Source organism: Juglans regia, chromosome 4 (genome assembly GCF_001411555.2).
Source record: "Juglans regia cultivar Chandler chromosome 4, Walnut 2.0, whole genome shotgun sequence".
Classification (NCBI taxonomy): Eukaryota; Viridiplantae; Streptophyta; class Magnoliopsida; order Fagales; family Juglandaceae; genus Juglans; species Juglans regia.
This window is the reverse complement of record NC_049904.1, coordinates 13,083,159-13,108,600: the sequence shown is the minus strand read 5'-3', so window position 1 is coordinate 13,108,600 and position 25,442 is coordinate 13,083,159. Positions and strand designations below refer to the sequence as shown.

The window sequence follows — 25,442 nt, the reverse complement described above, 5'->3', positions numbered from 1 at the left end:
TTAAATCCCGCCCGCCCGCCCGCCCGCCCGCCCGCCGACATTCCGTCATATTGTGATTAACAATGAGAACGATCCATAGTTTCTTATCAAAAACAATTTTAAGGATGTTAATGTATTCATTCAGAATTTTATCAAAAACACGAGTCTTGATTTGAATCTCACGTGTAAAATATAATTGTTTCTCCTTGGCAAGAAACATATTCTGTACTACGCGGTACCAAAAGCAAAAGTGAACACAAGAGTCTTTCTCATCGCGATAAGATCAAAGAATGAAAATGAATTTGGTCCACAAGAGTTTCTAAGGAATCTATTACCTATGAAATATTGAAAACTTGTACATCATGAATCATGATGTGGGAGTGAATTGTGAGGGTCATCCAAATATACGTAAATAAATGATTCTATGAAGATATAGATATTCAAATATAATATATATATATATATATATATATATTGTTTTTTGAGACAGGAGTCAACAAAAGTTCTACTACATTCAATCACTTTTATAACCGCGCATTCTTGCGCATTCGACTAAATTTTTTAATTCGGAAAGAGCCAAAGATCCCAACACCAATTGTCAAAAGTCAGAACGCTGCATACACACCCAGACCCATCAAGTGAAAAGGGTAGAACACATCCACTGAAAACTCCTTCCATGTCTAAATTCCCCATAATACCGTTGCCATTGGTGTCGAGTTTAGAAGCTGTAGAACAGGTCCGCAGCGTGGATCAGGTACGTGAGCGCCAACGCCACCAACATCAGCACATAGGCAATACCTTGGTCACTAGTAGCACTACAACAAATTTGAGTTTTTGGGACGAAATTATTTAAAAATAAAAAAAATTTCATCCTTAAAAGATATTTTTTTGAGAAATTCTATTTGCAGTCTTCAAGTGGGGATTCATGTGCAGGCACATTATTAAATGAGAGAAATCTTCATTTTAAGAGAGATAATTTTGTAATTTTAAAAAATTTTAAAGTTAAAATAGCCTAGGCTTACATTGCAGTCCCCATTTGAGGACTGTACCTAGCATTGCTCTATTTTTTTAGACGAAATTTAAATTTCATCTTAAAAAATTGATGACTTTACAAAATCATTCGAATGGTCAAATAACCATTCGAACAATTTTTCTGTGACGAATTAAAAAATCTCAAAAATTTTTTTCCATTCAAACAGTAATATCTTGACGGGAAAGTAATTTATTATGACAGGAAAAGTTCACAATCGTTCGAACGATAATTTGTCGTGTTCGAATGAAAAATATTTATTGGCAAAACCTGGCGGGAATGTTTCTAAACCGTTCAAACGGAATATATTTAGTTAGAACATATTCAAGTACCACATTTATACATTCGAAAGTATAATATTAATCTCAGTACGAAACTCAAAATATAAAAAAATATATATCATATATACAAATTCATTAATTAATTTTATGTAATTAATTTAAAAATATTTTAATAATTTCTTTTATGTTAAATAAAAGTTTTAGTTAAATAAATATTATCAACCATATACCACATAATATAAATTAATAATTATTCCAGAAAAGACAAAATATTTAATTTACAAATAAAGCAAATTATCAAAACACCCAACAATCAAGTCTATGACCTTATGATCAGCAAGTGTATCGATCTCATTTGTGTAAACTGGCCCCTCATCCTGAGACAAGTCTACATCACTTGAAAGATCAGACTCTCTAAGCGGCAGGTTCGGATAGGCATCAAGAAGCCTAGAAATACCCAGATATGCAGCAAGTCTGTCCGCTGAAAATATAACAGGAGCTCATCGGACACAAATCCTGTATGCCCCTCCATCGTCTGGGCTGGGACCGCCAAGCTCTTTATAGAACTCAGTAACGATCTCAATGTAAGAAATGAGCTACATTCCTTCTTCTCGCTGATCTAAGATTGGTGTCCAACCACGATCAATATTAATTTTATATGTTGTGTGTAGGATAAAATGGTTGCCCTCCGTGCTGAAGTTGCATCAGATCATAATTCATTAACAAGTTATGTTGAAATTTTTACACAAGTTCTGAGTCAACGTTCGGGCTACTTAAGGGGTTTTGGTCGCTGTGTAAAGCCTTTAGGCTCTTCATCAACGTCAAGCACTATTGTCATTGCGTTAGAGAATGAAAATTCTAGGATCGAAAAATTAATGGTAAAACAGCAGGAGTTAGAGGCTCAATTGACGAAGCAAACAGATATGGAGATGCGAATAAACAACAAGAAGATCAATAAAGAGAGATGCAATTCCAAATGTAAGAACAATAAAGACAGATGCAACTTCAAATGCAAATGCTTATGCAACAATTTAGGCCTCAAAACAATTGAATTTCATTAGAATTGTTTTTGCATATTGAACAATTATATATCACGTACTGATAATTTTATTAGTATTATTAGTATTTTTATTTATTTAGTTCTAACTTATTAGATTGGTATTATTTATTTTGAACAATTTATAATGTATTTTTGAAATATAAATATCTATTTGGTTTTAAATTAGTATTGTCCAAGAAAATAATAACCGTTCAAACTCTCATCAAACGTTCGAACAAAGATGAATCAGACACAATCGTTCGAACATCACAATTTAGAGTTCGAACGGTAAAAAATTTCGCGCCGTTCAAACGCTTTCAAACAGGCAATTCACTATTTACGTTCGATCATCAATTTTTTTGTTCGAACGTTTCTTCATGTGTATTTGGTAGAACGGACTGGTATCAATCGACTGGTCATGAAATACCCCGTTTGAACCGTTCCTCATTGTTCAAACGTTATTTTCAGACATTCGAACGTATTTCCAAGACGAATTTAATTTGTCCAAAAAAAAAATCCATTCGAATGCGATCGAACGGTCCAGCTTAATTTCGTCCCAAAAGATATTTTTGGGATGAATTTGTTATTTTCGTCCCAAAATACCTTTTGGGATGGTTTTATAGGGACGTACTTGAGACCATTTTTTTCGTCTCAAAATATGTTTTGGGACGAAATGCCAGTCTTTTGGGACGAAAATTTTTGTCCCAAAAGACCTTATTTATTGTAGTTTAGGGGCAGGAGCGGGAGCGAGGGACTGAGCCTGAACGACAGGTAAGACTATAATGGGAAAAAAGACAACGATTAATTATCAGTTTTGTCATTCTATCTTAATGTTTAAATATGTGTGTGTTTAAATAAAATGATAAATCACATCTTAGTTAAGTGTAAGTCTGTGGTGTAAGACTTCTTTATAGTATTTCTCTTATTTTTTTAAATATATATATACACACACACATATTTTATGTGTTCAAACTTCGTATTTGTCCTTTACTATCACACATAACTTTTTGAATAGTTAATAAGAGCACTCTTATTGGATTATACAAATGCTGCATTGGATTATGCAAATATAGTAAAAGCAATGACTTTTGACCACAGTAAGTTAATATTGTAGGTCAAATTTGATAGTCACTATAGCATGAGCAAAAGGAACAAAAAATATTTTCTTCCATGTGACCTCTCTCTTCCCTAGATTTTGGCTTCTATCGAACTCTCTTCTTTTCCTTTCTTCCCGCGTGTTCTTCCTCTTCAGCGGTAATTTGTATTTCGTTATTCTTTGTTTTTCCTCCTTTTTTTACCTTCTTACTTACTTCTTACCGTGATTTGGTTACAACAGTTTTTTGAAGGCTATAATATTATTACTAATTAACATATAATCGGTAGAATAGTAAAATATAATAAAATAAAATAAGAATTTAAAACAAAATAAATTAATATTATTTTTTATTATATAAAAAATATATAGATAATTCATTATAAAAATTGGATACGAATGAAATAGATAAATATAAATTTATTTCATATTAGTTAAAACTTGTTTTTGACGTTAGTTATTCCAACAAGAGTTTTCTCTACACGTTCGAGTTTTGGCAGCTAGAGAAACGTTTTTTTAATGATATGAGAAGGATCCTCGTTATGTATGTTTCGGTTTCGTGTCGGATGTAGCCACAGTACTAGCTACTACCTTTTGTTCGCATACGTATCAAACATGTGGTGTTGAAGAAGTGCGGAAAAGTCGTCGTTTCATATAGTTTGGCAAGTAGCAAGTACTGGACAGCAATACTTAAGGAGACATGCATACACGTGCCTGTCCGCCATGCACTGATCTCATCATCGTTAACTAATAATTCCTAGCTAGCAACGAAACAACAAGGAAATTAAATTACTTCATTTCTTTAGATGTGGCCGAGATTCAATCTGTTTATGTGTCCAGTGTTTATCACATGACCGATGGATCGACAACATCATAATTAATAAATAAATCATAAACTTACCTTGTATACATATCCACTCTTTTGTCTTGTTTCGTCGACAACATTGCGTGTCTCTCTCGTAATCTCTTTGCATGCTCGATCAGATAGATAGTTATTCACGACTTGTGTCATGTACTGTACGTGGACATGAATGAAGCATGATCATACTAATAGTAATCATACATCAACAACTTTTTTATAATTAATTTATATTTTATTTTAAATTAATCAATATAATTATGACACTATATATAATTTCAATTTTATTTACCTATCATTCATTTTAAATAAAATAGTAAAGTATTAATTATAGACTAAGATTATTTTAGATCAAAGTTAAATGTTAAATAAAATATTATTTTTTAATATTATTATTATTTTAAAATTTAAAAAATTGAATTATTTATTATATTTTATGTAAAAATTTAAAAAAAATATAATGATGAGATAAAATAAAATGATATTATTTTCACTGTCCAAACTAGTTTTCTCATTCGAATTTAGAGATGAGTTCAGATGATTTTAGATAAATTAAATAAAATATTGTTAGAATATTATTTTTAATATTATTATTATTTTAAAATTTTAAAATATTAAATTATTTATTATATTTTATATAAAAATTTAAAAAATTATAATAATAAATTAAAATGAATTGAAGTGAATTTCAAATTCAAATAAAGACATAATAGTAAACTTATCATTTTCCGACCATAATTTCAAGCATATCTGTCTTTATCCGTGTGCGTACGTATAACCAAGCTACTTGCTAATTGCATCAAACGTACCCCTTGGTCTAAGCTAAGATGGGGGCGCCGCTACGATAAGCACTTTTTGTCGTCTTTTTTGCGATGAGCATTTTTTTCAACGAAAAGATAGATAGGGATAAATGGTACGTACTTATATGATAATTCACTACCAGACTATATATATAGTGACTAATTTTATGCTGGGTGTATTTCTATCATCAGCCCCTTGTTTTCTCTTACTCAAAAAAAAAAAAAAAAAAAAAGCCCCTTGTTTTCTCAAATACAGCCAACTTAAATGAGTGCATGCATGGGAGTCTATTCATAACAAAGAAAAATAAATATTTATAATAATTTTTTATAATAAAAATAATTATTTATAATAAAAATAGACTTATTTTAATAAAAAATAATTGATAATAAATAAATAATTTTTTTAGTGCATATAGATTAAGTTGAATTAGCATTAAATAATATTTATATTTTAATTTTATTACGATTATAATTATTTCTTAATAAGTTATTTATACCATCTTGCGGGATTAGGGACGAATTCATTTTTATAAATTTGGAGAGAGATAATATTTTTAGTTCTAGAATAAATAAGAAATGAGAAATGTTATATATTTATCACTATTTATTCTCATATTTTATATTTATAATTTTTTTATAAAGTATGGAAGTATTTTTTATAAAATATAGAGCGTGAAGTGACAAATAATGGAGAATAATTTTTCATAAGAAATAAGAAATAAAAAAATAAATTTGATACGTACACCACCCCTTGGCCTCGTCACTGGCAGGGCCTAACCGAACATCATTATACCCCCCACTATGAAATTTGATACTCGAAAACTCCTGTTAAGGAAGCAAATCCATGCTATAAATATATAAAAGCCCATGTGATTAACTTTAATGTAAGATTGAATTCGTAATAATAAAAATGTCACATTTTAATCAATAAGTTTGGAAAAAAAAATATATTGAGAGTAAAGTTGAGGTTTGATTAGTGAGTTGAGATGAGATGAGATGAAATTAGTTAAAATGAAAATGAAAATTAAATAAAATATTATTAAAATATTATTTTTATAATATTAATATTATTTTAGAATTTAAAAAAATTAAATTTTTTATGATATTTTATACGAAAATTTTAAAAAAATTATATTAATAAAATAAGACGAGATAAAATGAGTTAAATTGAGATGAATTAAAAAATAAATAAATATAGATAAAAGTCACTATTAAGAGTATCTATTTTACATACATGATATTGCATCATCTAGATCACATATCTTTTCAAGTGAGTGTTTGAAATAATCAACTAAAAATAACTATACAGTGAGTATAAAATGTGTACTGCTACAGTAATTTCTCTAGCTGTAACATTAATCTTAAAAAATTACTCACAGAATAGACTACTAGCTTATAGGTTAGTTGATTACTGTAGCTTAGCTTTGATCTGTCTGAACTTTACCTCAAAAAAGGGAAGAAATCGTCTGAACAGAGAGAAAAAGAAAGAAAGAAACAAAATTGTCTGGAGGAGATCTAGGAATCGTCAAAGGCACAAAAGCGCGTGTATCTTTACGGAACCAGAAAGAAGTAAGCGTTACGTAGTGACTGCATGACCCTCGCCCGACGCGGGGCCCATGCAAATGATAAAAGATAAAAACTGTTCTCGCTTGCGCGCTTTCACAAAAGACCTAAAACAATATTCCCGATATTTCTCCTACTCTCGCACCGCACACGAACCTCCACACTCGCCTTCTATCCGTTCTTCTTCTACTATTGACCCCAACTTACTATAAATTGACCCTACGTCAGCAGAGTATTCCATTGGTTGTGTACGGATGCATATGATGATTCAAAAAGTTGTAATTTTGTTCATTGGAAAATGCTAGTTACTCTCTGTATTTGGTCCGAAGTTTACCGTTAATGTATTTAATTTTCCTTTTTTTTTTTCGAATGTTCAAAGAAGTTATCATTAGTAAAATTGTGTATTTTTTTTAATGTTTAAAAGATGTTAAAAAAAAAAAAGAAAGTAAACTAGCAATCAACCCATCAGTAAGATTTGGAAGGCCGTAGCATGATTGTATAAAAAATATACAATAATTAATTAATAAAAATATAGAGATAGAACCATTTTTATAATTTTTTAGGCAATCAAATTTTATAAAATAATTTATAAAAATAATATTTTTTACAGATATATCCTCAACTTAAAACATGATTGTATAAAAAATTATATGTGTATTATTATTTATGGGTAGCAATTTGTATTCACAAATTATGTTTGTGTTATGTCAAGTCATGGACATTCGATTGTATAGCTTAATTTGAATACAATTTGTTAAGCTAAATGAGTCAGACATTCAAGTCTTAACATGATCCGTTTAAATAACGAAAAACAGGACATGACTCGTTTTGACCTATTTAATAATTAATTAGAAATGAATCAACACAACATGACCAATTTCAATCCGTTTTATGTAAATGAATTGAATTAATCCATATAATTCATTTAACCCAATTAACATAATTTACCATAAAAGTTAAAATCCATATTTATTAGTAGTCATAATATCTAAAAATAATAATAAGGTCTCGTTTGGTTATACAAATGAGATGAAAATCTGTGAATAATAGGGAGATAGTTTATGAATAGTAGTAAAATTATTTGAATTAAGATATTTTATGGGATTTTGGAAAAGGATAGAGAAAAAATTGAATAAAAATATTATAAAGTTAAAATATTGTTAAAATATAATTTTTATTTTCGGATTTGAAAAAGTTGAATTATTTTTTGTGTTTTATTTGAAAGTTTGGGACAGTTGTAATGATTAAGTAATTGATTAGATGAAAAAATTAAAAATTTAAAAATTTGAAATTGAAAAGTATTTGTGTTTTATTGGTGTTTGGATGTTGAGATGAGATGAGATTATCAGTGAAACCAAATGGGGCCGAAGACTACCTATTAACAAAAAATATCAATATTATTAAGATTTTAACATATAATAACATTAATATTACAAGTTTAACAATAACAAATATTAGCATAGGTCTAAAATTAGAATCTCAATAATAAAAATATAAACATATTAAGGAGTGAGAGCGGTGTAAGAGAATGAGAGATGAGTGATAAGTTAGAATTTGTAAGCATATTGCTAGTTGACCCATTTATTAATCATATCTTAACGAGTCAACTCATTTCGACTCGAACATATTTATATCAAATCTAAAATCATTAATTTCATATCGTATTCATGATGAATTTATGAGTCATGTTACATATTGTCATTCATGATATCATTCTCATAATTAATTTCGTGGTCATATCATGTTGGCATGGTAAAAATCTCATTATTTTATATAAAGCTTACTATGTATTCACTTTTATTTTATTAAATTCATGATTTTTATAGTTATATATTAATTATATTATTTTAAAAAATAATTCATTAAATAATTGATGAAAATATCTTATGATCATGTAATAGAATAATACTAAATACAGTCTTAAGGTTTATAAATCTCGCATACCTTATTTGAAAAAAAGTATGACACAAGTTAAATTTAAGGTTTTTTTTTTTGGAATAAGTCTTAAATTTATCTTCTTTTTTGTTTTTTAAAGAGACGTACGCATGCTACAGCTACATCTAACATTACACGATAGAGTAAAATATAGTATATATCATAAGAAACATTGCACTTATCATACAGTTTAAACATATTTGTTTTTTTGGATGATGTATGTTATGCAAAAGCATTTAGAAAAGCTGCTACTAACGTCGTTTTAATTTTTATTACAAAGGGATGCATGGTTTTGGGGAATTAAATTTTAAGACTTCTATCTTTAATTTTTTTACCTACATAAGAAGGAATTAACAATTCATGAGCCAAAAGCTCATTAAATTTTAAAGAATAGTTATCATTTAACGAAACTTATTGATAGATTTCACGTGAACTCTTCGCTAATTCATGTAAATGCATTTCCAACTTTCAAGAAAGAGGATGTTATATTTAAAAAAATGTAAGATTTTTTTTTTGAATATTCTACAACTATTTTCTAACTTTGATTGTTTTATAATATTAAAATTATTTTTTAATAAATGATACAATTTTATTAATTAATTTAAAATAAATTATAAAACAATTATAAACTGATCGTAAGCTCATCATTTCTCAAAAGAAATTAATAACAAAAAACTTAATTTTGTGCTTTTTTTTTTATCTTTTTTAAAAGAGTAAATCTATTTATTATTTATTATTTATTAGATATTAAATAATAAATTTATAAATAAAATATAATAAATAATTTTTAATCGTCTAATATAATAAAAAAAATATGAGAATTGAGATAATCATTAATATTATTATTAAAAAAAAAAAAAAGAAAGAAGAGATGACGGGTCCGTTAGGGAAAATTTATTTATTTATTTTTTAATAATAAGAAAACACACGTCTCGACGTGATATTAAAGAATCGATACATACATAATATGAAGAGCAGCGCATTTACTCTGTCTCACGTCAGAAATACCGTTCTCTCTCTCTCTCAGTCTGTGTCTCTCTCTCTCTCTCTCTCACTCACGCACATGATTACAGATCAGGCCGGGATTGCCATTACGAGTTTTTGCACTTTTTAGCTAAATTGTTCTATGGGGCTTTGAGTTTCTAGGGTTTATGTAGCATTTTTACTTGTACTTTGTCCCTAATTTTCGATGTCGTCTGCTTCGTCGTCCTCAAAGGTGTGCTACAATTTGGACTGCAAGGAGTTGAAATCGGAGCGGCCGAGAAAGGGCTGGAGGCTCCGAACCGGCGAGTACGCCGAGCTCTGTGATCGATGCGCGTAAGCGAACTCTTTTTTCTCTGTTTACTGTTTGTTGACTGGTACAGTTGCCTTTGCTCCTTTTTCACCTCTTTTTGGATTTTAAGGTTTAGCTGGCAGTAATTTTGAGTTTTTTGAGTGTGGTGGATTAGTTTGAGCTTCGAGTCTGTTGCGTGGTGATGGCGTTCTTGTATAGTGGTTTTGGGGATCCTTTTTTTCTTTCTGTTGCAGTTGGGTGGATGTGGTTGTGGTTTTCTGCACTACTTTCGAGCTGGAGATTCGGCTTGTTGGAAGGAAAATTCGGGAAATTAGGTTTGGGTTTTATGTGTTTGCTGGTGTGAAGTTTGATTGAAATCTGAATAATCGACTTTTGTATTTACGACAGTGCACTCGCGAGGTTACGTGAAGAACGGGAAAAGTTATTTTTGGGCAAAATACTCCTTACGTAGACTGGCTTGTCTTAACGGGAAAATAGTTCCTGTCGTTATTTTCTGGAACTTTTAAAGGGACTTCTACTTCTGTGAACTTTTTGATGCGATATCTATATGGTAACTAGTCAATGTGTATAATTTAGTCCAGGAAGATCATCCATATGTGAGTGTAGTTGTATAATTCCCTTGAGATTTTCTCTCTGGAAATGTAGTCGGTGAACAGAATTAAAAAATGAAGCTCTTACGGCATATTTCCCTTTTTATTGTATTGCAATCAATAGTTGCGTGCGTGCTTTGCTCCTGCATAATTCCAAGTGGTTTTTAATTAATGCAAGTGCTTCTATAAATTTCTCTTTCTCAAGGGTTTTTGTTAATTCTGAAGCTCTCTCCAAAAGTATAATCTTGTTTGTGTTTGGTGCACTGGTTTATTTTTTATAAGTAGTTTGGTGTACTGTTTGAAATATTTTCATATTAATTCAGTACTTGATGAGCAGAAACTAGCAGATGCACCTTTTATCGGTCCAATTCTCAGATGACCCGCTCCAATTCCCAGATGACCATTCATTGCCTTAACCATTGTCCTTCTGCTTTTGAATTTGGCATGTGATTATCGCCCTGTTTTTGTTCTCTTGGAGGATTCTGTATTCTGAGTTGTATCTGGAAGGTCAATATAAAATTTTTGAAGTTCAGGAAATTCCCCGTCTCAATCCTCAAAATGTTTTTAACTGAGTCCATTTCTCTTGGAATGTATATTGTGATTGGATGAAACCAATCCAATCTCTAATCATGCTTCTTCTGGGACACTTCTTGTTTTGAAATCGAAGACTTTGCTTATCATATTATATTTTTTTCCTCCAGTATTTGGGGATAACGATAATTTGGTCCCTGCAAGCATAGTGTGATTGTTTCTTTAAGAATTGTCTCCTGTCTTCTTCTTCTTCTTCTTCTTTCCTCCTCTTTATCTCGAGGGGAGGGTAAGGGGGAACAAAGCTGATACTGTCTGTAGTGTGAAAATTGATGTAGGAAGTGGCTAGTATATGTAGAATAATTTATCTCGGGTACATCATACCTCTCCTGCCCACTTATTTTCCTTTTTCTATCATGGAGCATTTGACTCCTTTTTATTAATTCTTCATACCATGATATTACATCGTAAATTCTTGCATTTATAGTAGATTATTTTTCTTGCACAGCACAAGTTCTGGAATTTATTGAGATTTTATACTTAGCTACTACATTGGATGCATCTATTTACAAGCAAAAGTCTTGGTTCTGACAGAATAAGATATGCAAATCATTTTGTAATTTTATGTTTACCATTAACTTTGTATGCCTATTTTTGATAAATCTTAAATTACTTATAAATTATTGACTGTGAAGATGAATAATTGTTCTATTAAGGAAGGTAGCCATTTTGGATGGTTGTTGGTAGTTTTCTGAATGGAGAATCATGAAGAATTTGATTTGAAAGAAGCCCTTAGCCTAACTAATATTTTGTTATGTTCCTTATCTAGTAATATAAAAACGATCACTTAATCTAATGTTTTGTGATATCTTTATCCTAACTCTAGTTCTACGTGACACTAGTTCTATTTATGACGAAGGAAGATTCTGTGAGACTTTCCACGTGACTGCCAATGGTTGGAGGTGTTGTGAGACTTGTGGGAAGGTGAGCTGGCAGTTTTCTCTGGTTATTAATATTCTTTAGTGGAGTGGTAGGTGTCAAATTTGTATTTTGAGTTCTTAAAATCCCTTTTTTAGATTTCTTGTATAAGTTCTAATAAGTAATCTTATTTTGCAGCAAGTTCATTGTGGATGTATTGTTTCGAGTCATGTATTTACAATGTTGGATCCTGGAGGGATTGAATGCATGAAGTGTGCAAGAAAAAATGTCCTTTGGGTACGGATTTATTTGGCTTTTCTAATCTATATATTATGTGCTTTTACGATTGTTTTCTTTTTTCGTTCACTGTTTATGGTGCCTTTTTTTTTTTTAATACTCTCCAATTATTTCCCTTGGTAATTTTGACAATGCATCATTAATCGCCTTTGATTGAGAGTATTTCGCTAATTTTTGTTATTCAGACCATTGACTGATGTTTTACGACTGTCAAGTTCAGAAAAAAAAAATTGCCCCTAGTCAGACTAGTGGACGGCCTATAGAAGTAAGCATGGGACTTCCTCAATGTGATGCTTGTATGCATGATTGATCTTTGTGCACTAAATTTTAGCTTTGAGCAATGAATTTAAAACTGTTACATTCATTCAAGAAACGTCCCTCCTTTTATTGCTTGCAGAATAGGAGAAGAAATGTCTTATCTAGGAGATAGTGACAGTAATTTAAGGTTCTTGTGCAAAATTTGTGTCAAGGTTGGCAAACGGAAAAAAATATGAACAACTTGTGTACAAAATTTGATTTGTTAAGAGAATTGAAATTAGTTTTCCTTATTCTGTCTGATAAGAATTAGCAAATGAAGCCCTACTACTACATCTGTATTCGATAGGGCAACCTTACAATCGGTAACAAGCAACAATACTTACATTTGAAGTGATATTCAATATGTGCCAGATGCATTTGATGTACTGTCGATTTTGTTATAACTATGCACTCTATAATATATTTCAGACATCAAATCCAGCATGGCCAACATCTTTGTGTTTTAACTCCCTTTTACCTGAGAGACTTAAAGACCTATCTGTCAAAAGTTGGAGTCATTTGGCTGGATCAGGTCCTGTACCATGGCGGCAAGCACCGAGTTTGTTCAATTCTTCTATACCTCCACAGGAATTACAGTCAAGGGTGCCCTATGAAGTTGACATATCAAGTGGCACCAACAAACTTAATGGCAGTGAAAGATTGCCTAGCTCTCCCCTGGAAAAAAAGAAAACTGATGATTTTTCTGAAAGATTGATGAATGGAAGCCTGAAGCTTGGTGCCCGGGAAATACTTGAAAATGGGAATGCAGGTGCTCAATTTATTGGTATGTTTAAAAAAAAGTGGAAGAAATAAGCAAAAAGAAACAGGAAATTTTCTGATGATTTGTGAAGTTCCTGCTTGCATACTACTGGCAAGAATTGTCCAGTAGAAATAATGTGAACATTTTTTTTTTCAGGAATCAAGTGTGAGGAAAACCATAGTTCATGTTTGTCTCAACAGCCCCCCACTTTAAAGGAGGATCCATCTACCCCAAAATTCAGTTTGACCGTACCTCATGCATCTTCAAATGAAACAAATGGTCAAATCGGGGTTAGTGGAACACATTTGCGAACAACTTCTACGCCTCTGCCAAAGCAATTTCATGGTAATTTACATAGTGGAGTTGACTTGTCTGGTGAAGCTCAGGTTCGAAATGGAAGGCCTAGAGTAGATGCACGAGGAAGGAATCACTTACTTTCTCGGTACTGGCCCAGGTTTACTGATCAAGAGCTACAGCAAATATCTGGAGAGTATCCTTTTGACTAAATAACATTTTATTTTTATTTTAAAGCTCTGAAAATGAAACGAAAATCTTAAACTTTTGGACTACAGATTCAAATAATGAATCTATTGTGATTTCTGAATATGGGCTTGGCTTTGTTTTTGTATGGTTTAAGAAAGTGATAAAGATACAACCCTTTTTACAACTCTTTTAAAACTCTATTTTCAATTGAGGGCATTTTTGTAAAATAATAAAGTCCTTTATGCAAAGCAAGTCTTTGTGTCTGTGTCATCAGTCTATGGTTTAAGATGCAATACCTGCCTATACTTTGTACTACCATTTGAGTATCATGTAAGCCTTAACCATGTAAGCTCGAATTCTGTAATCACTCCTTTATTTGAAAAAATGTTAAGTGCCAGTGATGCTGGGCGTATTGGGCGTTTAGTTCTTCCAAAAAAATGTGCAGAGGTGAGTCTGATGGTTCCCCTGCTGAAGCCATGACTTTTTTCAGCATGTCTATTCTTAAAGCACTTTATATTGGACAGAAATACTCTTTTTCTCTGTTTACTATTGCTGCTGTTGATGTGTTTGTTATGTTCAATCTATAGAAACTAATAAATTGTTTATTCTTTGTGTGAAATAAAATGTTATAAGGAATAGGCATCTATTGGTGATCTTGTTTCAATTTCTAAGGCCTTTTCACAAACCATCTCATCTGATCATTACAACTTTCCTAAACTCCCAAATAAAATACAAAAAACAATTCAACTTTTTCAAAATCTCAAAACAAAAATATTATTAAAAAATTATATTCTAACAATATTTTATTCAACTTTCAACATTCAACTTTCAACTTTCATCTCATCTGATCTGTGTAACCAAACGAGTAACAGTTGGATGCAAAGGCTTCCAGTCTGACAGTGCCCTTGCTTGACCATACTCTTTGCTGTTATGATGGTACTCCATTTTAGGATAATATGCTAGGGTAGTATTCTTCTTTATTTATTCTTGTTTGCTTAGTGAAGTATACAGAACATTGTATTGGTAGGGACATGGACAGTTACTAACTGTAATAAGGGCAGTAGGGAACTTAGTTATATGATACTTGACTTGCTGTTATATATTATAGCATAGAAGTTCTATTTCATATCGTTGAATTAGCAGGGCTTTTTTTGGTGGCTGTCATTCCTAGTACCATGTTATTTAGTGTAACTTATTGTTTCAAAAGATTTACATTATGTTTGGTATGACGGCAGTTTTGACCTTAACCAAATTTGTTCTTTATCATGAGATGTATGTGGCTAGGTGTGCACATCATGGATTGCTTGATGGCACTTATTAAAAAACTGATTGCTTGTTGGCAGTTCACATTTACAGAATAAATTATTCTAAGTGGGCGTATTTGTTATATATGTTAACTTTTTTATGCAGATGATCCTTTTATAACCATATTTACTCACCTTGAGACAGGCCTACTTTCCACCAATTTCTCAGCCTGAGGGATTACCTCTTAAAGTCCAGGATGCAAAGGGCAAGGAGTGGATATTTCAGTTCCGTTTCTGGCCCAACAACAATAGCAGAATGTATGTTTTGGAGGGGGTTACTCCTTGCATACAGGCCATGCAATTGCAAGCAGGCGATATAGGTACTTAACCAAACATCAATGGATAATTTATAGCTTTTGGATGATTGGTTGATAAATTTATATGGGCTGAATAGCATCTTAACATGCTTTAGCTCAGGATTAAATGTTACCTGTGGCCAATTTTCTTCCTTGTAGTTATTTTGGACTTGGTTTTTTGCTGGCTTTGATTTACTGCAGTCTACATTTCAAGCATAGTTTTGCAATTTGGTCTAGCACTTATGTGCTAAAGGCTGCTTTTTAATTCATGTTTTTTTTTTTTTGGGAAGGAGATGTTGGCCTTCTATGTACCAGATTCATGCTTTTATGTTTGAGTTCATCTCCCTAGTTGGCATGGTGTAAACTCATCAATATGGAGTGTATGATTTCTTTATTTTCTTGCTTTTGGACTGATAACTAATTTTCTTTTCTCAGTAACATTTAGTCGGTTAGAGCCAGAAGGAAAATTGGTTATGGGATTCAGAAAGGCTTCAACTGCTCAATCATCTGATCAGGTTTTGCCTTATACAATAGCCTAGCACCACCATGTTCTTAGTTACATCTTTGTGTAAGAATGTAAAGACAATTAGGCATTATGACATGGTGGTTAAAATGTTCTTCAGCTGTTCAGTTAGAAGTGACTACTTTGTGCTTCAGAACTTCATTATTGCTCTTGATCTTCTGTTGGATGATTATCTAATTGCATACTTGTTAATCCAATGACCAAATTCAGAAATTCAATTATGTTATCTGTTTTCTTTGTCACATAAGTTTGGTATGGTAATATTTTGTAGTCTGTAAATATCTTTTTTGCAGAAGATTAACGGGTTTAGTTTACAATTCTCATCATCAATTGTATATGTATTTTTGTCAACAGGACAATGAAACAGGTAAGACGGTGAATGGAGTTTCCACGCATGGAGATGTAAGTGTTACAAAAACCAAGACTGGTGAAGTTGCTTTAATATTCATCTTGGAAGATGTAGTTCGGAATCACCTTTCTTTTCTTCAATCAAACAGGCTGAATTGGCGGATCCTAGTTCATGGTATAAAGTTGATAAGTCGGGATACATAGCTAAAGAAGTAATAGGCGGTAAATCATCAATCTCTAGGAAGAGGAAAAACAGCACCTTGCGTCCAAAGAGCAAGCGCCTAAGGATTGAAAATGAGGACCTGATTGAGCTGAAGCTAACATGGGAAGAAGCTCAAGGATTACTCCGCCCTTCTCCTAACCATGCCCCCAGTATAGTGGTGATTGAAGGCTTTGAGTTTGAGGAGTACGAGGTACCTTAGTCAATGTTTGTTGCTATGGAGAAAGAAATAGGAGTGCCTATGATTGCTTGTACATTTTCTTTAGCCAAATAATATTTCTTTATGGTCGTCAATGATCGCTTGTGCTTCTGACTGCAATTTTGAAGAAGTTTTTATTTATTTATTTTAAACTATGGTGTTCATAACCATATCCTTTTCCTTTTTCCAACTTGAATAGCATGATTTGTGACATGCTCTGCTGGGCCTGATAATTGGGTGGCTGACCTAGTCGGGACTTTGTTCAAGACACCCAGTGCCAATCAAAAAAAAAAAAAAAGAAGTTTGGTGGTTGGCCACTTGTTAGAAGATCTGACAAGTAAAGAACATGATTGATTTGGATTTATTTATTGTTTTTATTTTGTTCCGTGATTCACAAGGATTCTCACTTTCAGTGTCTAGTTAGTAATGTAGTTGCTTTGTTATATAATTACTATTCCTTATTAGTGATGTAAAATTGCTAAATTAACTAATTTTGATGCAGACATGACTCTTTGTTAGGAGGAAAAAGAAGGAATTGAGAAGAAAAGAAAGAACAAAGAAAACAACAGACGAAGAATTTTTATTTTTACCTATCCCAAAAAAAAAAAAAAAATGAAGAATCTTGAAACAGTTTGGTGTTAGTCATATCCCCTCATACAGACTTCTCCTCAAACAACTTGGTATTGCCACCAACGATCCCCATCATTTCTCATTTGTATGAAGAACAGATATCTTGATTTGGTATTCATTTTAAATTTTACTATAAAAAACAGAGTGGGCCAAAACACCTGGTAACACTCCCAATATTGAGGAGGAAAAGATAGAAATTGATTCTAATGGCTTCTGTAGCATGTTCGTTGTCTTTTTTAAGTGCTACTTTTCCTTGGCATTTCCCACTGTTTTGATTAATAACGGAAAGTTTTCCAAGTTATGTGCCTCTATGTTTTGAGTTCTGACTTCTATTATTACAGGACGCACCAATACTTGGGAAGCCATCTATTTTTGCTACCAGTAATGTGGGGTAAATCACTTATATCTTTTGTTCCTAAGTCTCATGTTAATCCTTTAATGCCCCCCTATACTGTGGTTATTTTATCGAGTTCAAGCATACCTTGTGTGTTTTTTTTTTTTTTTTCCCTAATTTTTGTGCCTGCCTTGTTTCAACTTGTTTTTCCTGGGTGAAAATGTCTGTTAGACTTCTGATAGGAAACGCATATATATATTATTTTTAGGCATCGTGTCTCATTTCAATTTTTTTTGCGCAGTCAAACTGGTTTCTAACTGCTGTTCTAGAAAACAGTTAAACAGAATATTAGTTCAAAGTGATTGCTGTTTTTCCTTTTAGCTATTCAGTTGTAAGCTCTCTCTGTATCATTATAGACATGGACTAATTATGTTCACTCTTTGAGCCTGGAAAATTCCAATGCTGTGTTTCATCTGTGTCAGTGAAAAGATTCAGTGGGTTCAATGTGAAGACTGTTTCAAGTGGCGCAAATTGCCTGCCAATGCTCTGCTTCCCTCAAGGTGGACCTGTTCTGATAACTCGTGGGACCCAGAAAGGTACGGTTAATATTTCTCATAACTCTGATAACTTATCTGTTTCTTGACTTTGCCACTTGTGTTTCCATCCCGTCTACTTCACTTGGCATATTATACCATCTTATAGCCTGGAGGCTCTGATCAAATGAAGGATTTATTTGGGTTATGTGCTATTGGATTGCTAGTTCACGAGGCACATTCCAGGATAAAATCATATTGTGTGGGCCTTTTGTTTTTTGGTTCTATATTGGAGGACTTCCGATTCAGTGTGCTGTCGGAACTGCTTGAAAATATTCCAAATACATAAATTTGGCAAAGATGTCAATTCCAGGCATTCAGCTAAATCTTTCTCGTTAAATCATTAGGGAAGTGTTGCTATACCTAAATATTATGATGTTGCACAAAGTGTCGCTACATTTTATCTATGCAAGGAGACTACTATTCCTGGTCTTAAATGTTGGCCAATCTTCTCGTGTGTAAGAAACCAGTACATGCACAACAAAGCTAAAAAAGTGAAACTTATAGTAAATTTTGAAAATATGAGTTGACACTGGCATTCCCTTGATATGTCCGTGGTTCTCTCTGCTATCAGATCTTTGTGTTCGGCAGCCCAAGAATTGACGGCAGAACAACTTGAAGATCTGCTACCGCACTGTAATTTAGGTATGAATTACTTGAAACAAATATTGGATCTTTTTGTCCAATATAGACGGCTCATCAAACCATGCATGACACCAACTAGGTTTATTGTCGTGCACAGTACCAGAGTTCAAGATTTGGGTTCTAGAGTCCAATTCTTTTTCCCTTCTCACTATCTGTGTGTGTAGCCGTGTTCCTTTAGTCGATTGGTTTTAATTCCCAATCATCAAATGTGCATTATGATATGGCAGCTGCTACCAAGAAAATGAAAGCTACTAAACAGGACCTAGATAATGTTGAAGCTTTGGAGGGGCTTGACACTCTTGCAAACCTAGCAATATTGGGAGAGGGTGAATCTCTTCCAGCATCCTCCCAAGCCACGACAAAACACCCCCGACATAGACCTGGCTGCTCATGCATTGTGTGCATTCAGCCACCTAGTGGAAAGGGTCCAAAACACAAGCAGACTTGCACCTGTAATGTCTGCCTAACAGTGAAGCGCCGTTTCCGCACCCTAATGTTGCGGCGTGAGAAGAAGCAATCAGAGAAAGAAGCAGAAACAACACGGAAAAAGCAGCAACAGCAGCTACCATCGCCTGAGAAACTGCAGGATGATGATTCACTGCCATGTAGTAATACTGGAAATAATAGTCCAAAGCACATCAGAGAGGTCAATGATGTTTCTGATGATGAGCCTAACAGAATGAAGTCCTCTTCTCCTTTTAAAGGTCAAATTGACCTGAATATCCAGCCGGAGCGGGAGGAAGAGCTTTCACCAGGTTCTGATTCTGGCAGCATGATGAAGTCACTGCAAGATGCAACTGACAGGTATCAGCAGAAATTGTCAAGCTCTGGTGGCAGTGGAAACTCATCTGGCAATCAGTCACAGCCTAGTGGAGATGGACCAGGGGGAGAAAAACTCAACAATCTCGTCACCCTTGGCAACCATCATTCCGACGCGGAAGAAGACCTTCCTGCAACTTTGTCTTTAAAATCATCTGGATCCACTCCAGCAACTGGTTAGATTTTCGCATTTGTGGATGTTGATCAGCGGCTATGTGGAACTCTTGTTGGTTGATGGGGAAGTTTCTGTTGTAAATTCATCCATACCAACTTCATGCATCTTCCCATCTTCGGGTCTGTACATAAGAAGAGGGGTAGGGAGCGGAGCGCCCATATGGTTGAGAAACCAATAATGTGCTACGATCTCCTCCTCTCTACACTAATATAACTATGACACCAAAAATGATCAGGTAGGGAGATAATTCTAATGCAACTTAAGCGGGTAGTCTATTGTGGGTTGAAGCTAATATAGTTTCTTTTTTAGAAGCTCACTTCTCTACCCTCATCTACATACTTTGAGGATGTAATTATTTTGTGTTTTTTCGGCTCGGTATAAAAAAAAAAAAGCTTTTTGGTAATTTAATTCATGTGTGTTGGTATTTTATTACCAAGTAAAAATTTTCAACTGCATAGGAAAAGTTGAAGTTGGTGGCATTTTGGGAGTCATTGGCAATGGAGAAGTCCCCACTCTATTAGCTGTTGGCATGGTTCTCTCATACACAGGTTCGGTAGTGATTGAAAGTACCTCTTCAGGTAACAGGCTAGTAATAGTCCAAAACCAGACCCTTTTTTTTTTGTTTCTTTTTTCCCTTGCAAATAGAACAGTCATTCCTTTTTTAGTAGCATATGTCTTCTGATGTTTGTTTCTGGTTGGCATTTTGTTGTATAACTTCTCAGTCGTCCATGCGTAGGTAGGGTTAAAAATGAAAAGACTACTCAAGGAGTTGCTTGAGAATGAATCATCTATGAAATGAACTAATTATGTACAAAAATTGTAATAGATTGTTAAATGGTACAATTACTTTAAAATGAGGGTATATATATAAAATGACATTACTTTTATAAGTTATTTTATAAAATTGCCCCCTACTTAAAATATGTCTATATATATTAGTCTACCTAATTAGGTTAATTGTTATTATTTTAAGATGATAATTAGTTTTTTTTTTTTTTTATGTCGGGGAACCTCTTCAATGCAGGACCCTTCAGATTTATCCTTATAGGTAAATCCCGATTCTGTGCACCGCATCCTTAAAAGTTTTCTTACACGATAGTGGTTAAATTGTTAACTTTTCACCAAGAGGTGTAGTCCCAAAGGATTGTATACACATGAGGTGTTGAATTTTGGATCTTGAAGGGAGTGAAACCTCAAGACCAAGACCTTCAATACTTGGACCAAACCCTTGGGGTTGAAAATTGACTTATTATTAAGTGGAACTTAATGAAAATGTAAAAGACTTAAGTAATGTTAATTTATTTATTTTAAAAAATAATAAAATAATAACAGCTCGTGAAAAATCTCGTAGCTAAAAATCCAGTTCATGTTCAAATAGAAACTAAATAGAACTTTAGCATTCATGGGCATGATAGTGATAACCAGTCTTCTTAGTATGAGTACACATACAACTATCAACCATCGTTCATGAAAGGCTTTGAAATAAATTAATGAATTAAATCCAGTCGTTCAAAAAGGCTTTGAAATATAGATATTCAATAACACAATTAAGACTCGTCAATAGACTTGATACTTGTAATACGTACTCGTAAGAAATAAGTTGGTTTTGACAACTCTGTGAAAAAAAAGAGCAGCCAGCCACGGGTGGGCGCGCGGTGGCTGCTGCTGGCCGTTGCCACCCCTCCCCCTTGGTTTCGGGTGCATTGAGGGTGTAGCCAGATCAAGCTGCTGTTACAGTTTTACTATTTTCTCTGATTTTTTATTCTTTCTTACTAGACAATTCACAGATCTTAAAGAGGCTCAGCTTCTTTCTTCACCAAATCTAACGCTTTTTTTTTTTTTCGTTTTAGCTTTGTGATGGTACTATCCAGAAGACGAAAGGAAAACCTGTGATGTTTTTGCAATTAGAGCGGGGATTTTTGAGGTTGGAAGCAGCGCCAAGCCGGTTTTCCCGGAAAATAAACAAGAAACCAGCAGAAAAGAGAGAAGAAAAAAACAGAGAGAGAGAAGAGAGGTTGCTAGGATAGCAGACGACCATGTCAACAAGATTACTGGTGTCCAATGAAATAAAAAATGCCACTTGTTGATAAATGAACGAACAACCTGTGATAAAATTGGCTGGTTCTAATCTCAAATAAACTTAAGCCTCTAATACATCCATTAACACCGCCAAAAATAAGGAAACTTCGCCTTACGTACGTACGTACATTCATTTCTTGCGACAGTTTTTGCTTTTTCCCACCTTCCAAAACCCTCAAAAACTTCAGTTATACGAGAAAAAAGGACCATATTATTGATCACTTCTTCAATTCTTTTTGATCGAAAGAACCCCATTTGCAGAAGTGAGAACAGTGGTTTGTAAACTTGAGCCAAGATGAACGACTTGTTCTCGAGCTCGTTCAAAAAATATACTGACCTGAAGCAGCAGGCTTACCTGGACGACATGGAATCCGGCAAAGAGAGTATCAACCTCGACAGGTTCTTTGAAGATGTCGAGAATGTCAAGGAAGACATGAGCCAAGTTGAGAGGCAGTACAGAAAGTTACAAGACGCAAATGAAGAGTGCAAGATCGTCCACAATGCTAAAACCATGAAAGAATTACGAGCCCGGATGGACTCAGACGTTGAGCAGGTCCTCAAGCGCGTCAAAGTTATCAAGGGGAAACTCGAAGGCTTAGAACGTTCCAACGTAGCCCACAGAAAACTGCCAGGATGCGGTCCAGGTTCTTCTGCAGATCGAACCAGGACCTCGGTTGTTAACGGGTTGGGGAAGAAGCTCAAGAACATGATGGATGATTTTCAGGGACTGAGAAACAGAATGACACTCGAATATAAGGAAACTGTGGAACGCAGGTATTTCACCATCACAGGAGAGAAAGCAACCGAAGAAACTATTGAGAATATGATATCAAGTGGGGAAAGCGAAAGTTTTCTGCAAAAGGCAATTCAGGAACAGGGGAGAGGTCGGATCTTGGATACCATATCAGAGATTCAAGAAAGACATGATGCTGTAAAGGAGATAGAGAAGAATTTGATGGAGCTCCATCAGGTATTCTTGGACATGGCTGCTCTGGTGGAGTCTCAGGGTCACCAGCTCAACGACATAGAGAGTCACGTTGCGCATGCTAATTCGTTTGTGAGACGAGGCACCGATAATCTTCAGGAGGCCAGGGAGTATCAGAAAAGCTCCCGGAAGTGGACATGCATCGCCATTGCCCTTGTTGCTATTGTCATAGTCGTCCTCCTATTTCCAATTTTAACACAATATTTTTTGCATCAATAGTGATAGGAAGAAAAAGAAAGAAACAATTTTTTTTTTCTTTTTGTCAATCGATCTGAGAAAGCATGTACTGCGTAGTCTACAACATTCAGGTATGTCACAAAGGAATTTCTTATCCAGATCGAGCTAGTACTGCGTAGTGATCTACATGAAACTCGTCTGCAGCCCCTCTTTCCTAAGAGCTATTTTGCATTTGTTTACATCGAGGTGCCATGGCAAAGGGAAATGAGGATGCGTCGACATATTTAACACTAGGAAGACATTAATGTAATGGCAATTTGATACGTTTCTTGAAATGCAATTTGCATTCATGTACTAGTTTTCCATCTCCTTTTTTCTCATTTTTTTAGTCGCAGATTGAAATGATACCGAAGTGAATTTTAACATGCATTATATTATTCTATATCCAAATGCGCAGACTATGGAAACTCTCAGGTTCTTGTTACCGAGACCTTTTAACCCTTTTTATGGGTTGTGATGAAGTTTGAATATTGACAGAAATTTTATTACTCACAACCAACAATCTTTTCAGCACACAACTTGATACATAGACTCGTATAACATAAATACAAGATTTACAAGTTTTTTTATTTTTATTTTTGAAAATAAACCTCATTCTTTCATTCATTCATATATTAGTGTCTACAAAGCCTTCCTTGTCTTTCTGTAAACAGGAAGAAATAAAAGTTGGTGCCTCTTCTATCCATACTTTCTCTACATTTGAATGTATAGCTGCCTTAACCAAATTGTGTGCTACTGTGTTTGTGTTTCTTTGTGTATATTGAACTGTCCAATTGGACCAAGTACATAGAAAAGATTTTGAATCTTCAATAATGCTACCATAGTAATACAGGTCTTCATCTAGGGTATATACGGCTTTCACAATGTTCTGAGCATCCCTTTCACAAGTCACTTTGTTAAGTCCCAAATCACTGCATAGTTCCAAGGCTTTTCTGAGTGTAAGTCCCTCTGCTATTACTGGTTGATCTACATTACCTCTTGCTCCACTGAAAGCTACAATGACTTCCCCCTTTTCATCTCTGATGATGACTCCTTTCCCCATTTGCCTATGCTTGATATCACATGCTGCATCCCAATTAGCTTTAAAACTGTTTTCTCCTGGTAGTAACCATTTATGGGAATCTTCAGATGAAATTCGATTGTTAGGCCTGCCTGGATTTGCTGTCCCCTCCTCTAGTTCATGGTATTCTATCAGAAAATCTTTGGCAGTTCTAATGATGCTTCTCGGGGTAGAGAATTTATTTTCAAAAATAAATCTGTTCCTTCGTAACCACATACCCCTCATGATGACTGCAACTTCCTCTATCTTATTCTTGTTCAACTTCCCTGCCAAATCCTCCCATAGCTTTAGTAGGTCAACTTCATTTACATTCCACTTTTGAATTGCTCGAAGAGCCTCGACCCACACATCACTAGCAGTAGGGCAGTGCCAAAGGACATGCATAACTATCTCTTCACCTCTCAAACAGATGGGGCATAAAGGATTTTCAATAACTTTTTTTTTGCAAAAAGGTTACCTCTGGTAGCAAGAAGATTATTCCCTGCCTTCCATATAAAATTTTTTACCTTTCCAAGAATTTTCATATCCCATATGGTCTTCCATCTGCTATCCCTCTCATCCTCTCTTGAAGACTCCCCCCTCACTTCCTTCTTTCTATTTTCTTTGAAAAATATGCACTCTTAACTGAGAAGACATCTTTTCTTGAGGGACCCCATATCAGTTTGTCCTCCCCATGTGATAATTGGAATACTACAAATGTGCTCAGCTTCTTCTTTATTAAATACTGACTTGATTAGCCCTTCATTCCATTCCTTTAATTCAGCATCAATTGGGTCTATAACTTTTGCATTTGCTTCCAGATTTGAGATAGGGGATTGGATAAAAAAGGTTGAAGGGGTTTGCAACCATTTTTGTCTCCAAATGTTGATTTTTGCACCATTCCCAACTTTTCATCTTACCCCCTCCTTTAGAAGCCCCAAAGAACTCCAAATACTCCTCCAAATCAGAGAGGGAGCATTCCCTAAACTAGCTTCTGTAATAGAGGTGTTCCTGAAATATTTCTCTTTGTAAATCTTGGCAACCATTGAATGAGGACTTTGTAGCAATCTCCAAGCCTGCTTGGCAAGAAGGGCTAAGTTAAAACTTGCCAAATCTCTAAGGCCTTGTTTGTTTTCCAAAAACATCTCATCTCATCTCATCTCATCTCACCTCATCATTACAACTTTCCCAAATCCCCACACAAAATAAAATAAACAATTCAACTTTTTCAAATCCCAAAACAACAATAATATTAAAAAATATATTTTAA

General features: G+C 33.9%; 3 protein-coding genes across 4 annotated transcripts; 2 read left to right on the top strand and 1 right to left on the bottom strand.

Moving 5' to 3' along the window:
* Positions 1-9,555: 9,555 nt before the first annotated feature.
* LOC108987264 (B3 domain-containing protein Os07g0563300-like) lies at positions 9,556-20,143 on the top strand. 2 transcript variants are annotated; one of them, XM_018960154.2, is made up of 15 exons: positions 9,570-9,896; positions 11,894-11,975; positions 12,108-12,206; positions 12,933-13,287; positions 13,420-13,553; positions 13,650-13,753; positions 14,097-14,193; positions 15,196-15,370; positions 15,782-15,861; positions 16,224-16,271; positions 16,367-16,630; positions 17,608-17,657; positions 18,083-18,196; positions 18,768-18,838; positions 19,066-20,143. In XM_018960154.2, the coding sequence occupies exons 1-15, from the start codon at positions 9,769-9,771 to the stop codon at positions 19,836-19,838; spliced, it is 2,574 nt and encodes an 857-aa protein (XP_018815699.1). In that variant the 5' UTR covers positions 9,570-9,768; the 3' UTR covers positions 19,839-20,143. The 2 variants fall into 2 exon arrangements, with proteins under 2 accessions (XP_018815698.1, XP_018815699.1); XM_018960153.2 differs by having other exon boundaries at positions 9,556-9,896; positions 13,420-13,753.
* Positions 20,144-21,980: 1,837 nt separating this feature from the next.
* LOC108987263 (syntaxin-124) lies at positions 21,981-23,517 on the top strand. Its single transcript, XM_035689763.1, has one exon. It carries the CDS (start codon positions 22,207-22,209, stop codon positions 23,113-23,115), a length of 909 nt encoding a protein of 302 aa, XP_035545656.1. The 5' UTR covers positions 21,981-22,206; the 3' UTR covers positions 23,116-23,517.
* A 223-nt stretch (positions 23,518-23,740) lies between these two features.
* On the bottom strand, positions 23,741-24,577 carry LOC108987262. Its single transcript, XM_018960151.2, has one exon. The coding sequence runs from the start codon at positions 24,575-24,577 to the stop codon at positions 23,741-23,743; it is 837 nt and encodes a 278-aa protein (XP_018815696.2).
* Positions 24,578-25,442: the final 865 nt, after the last annotated feature.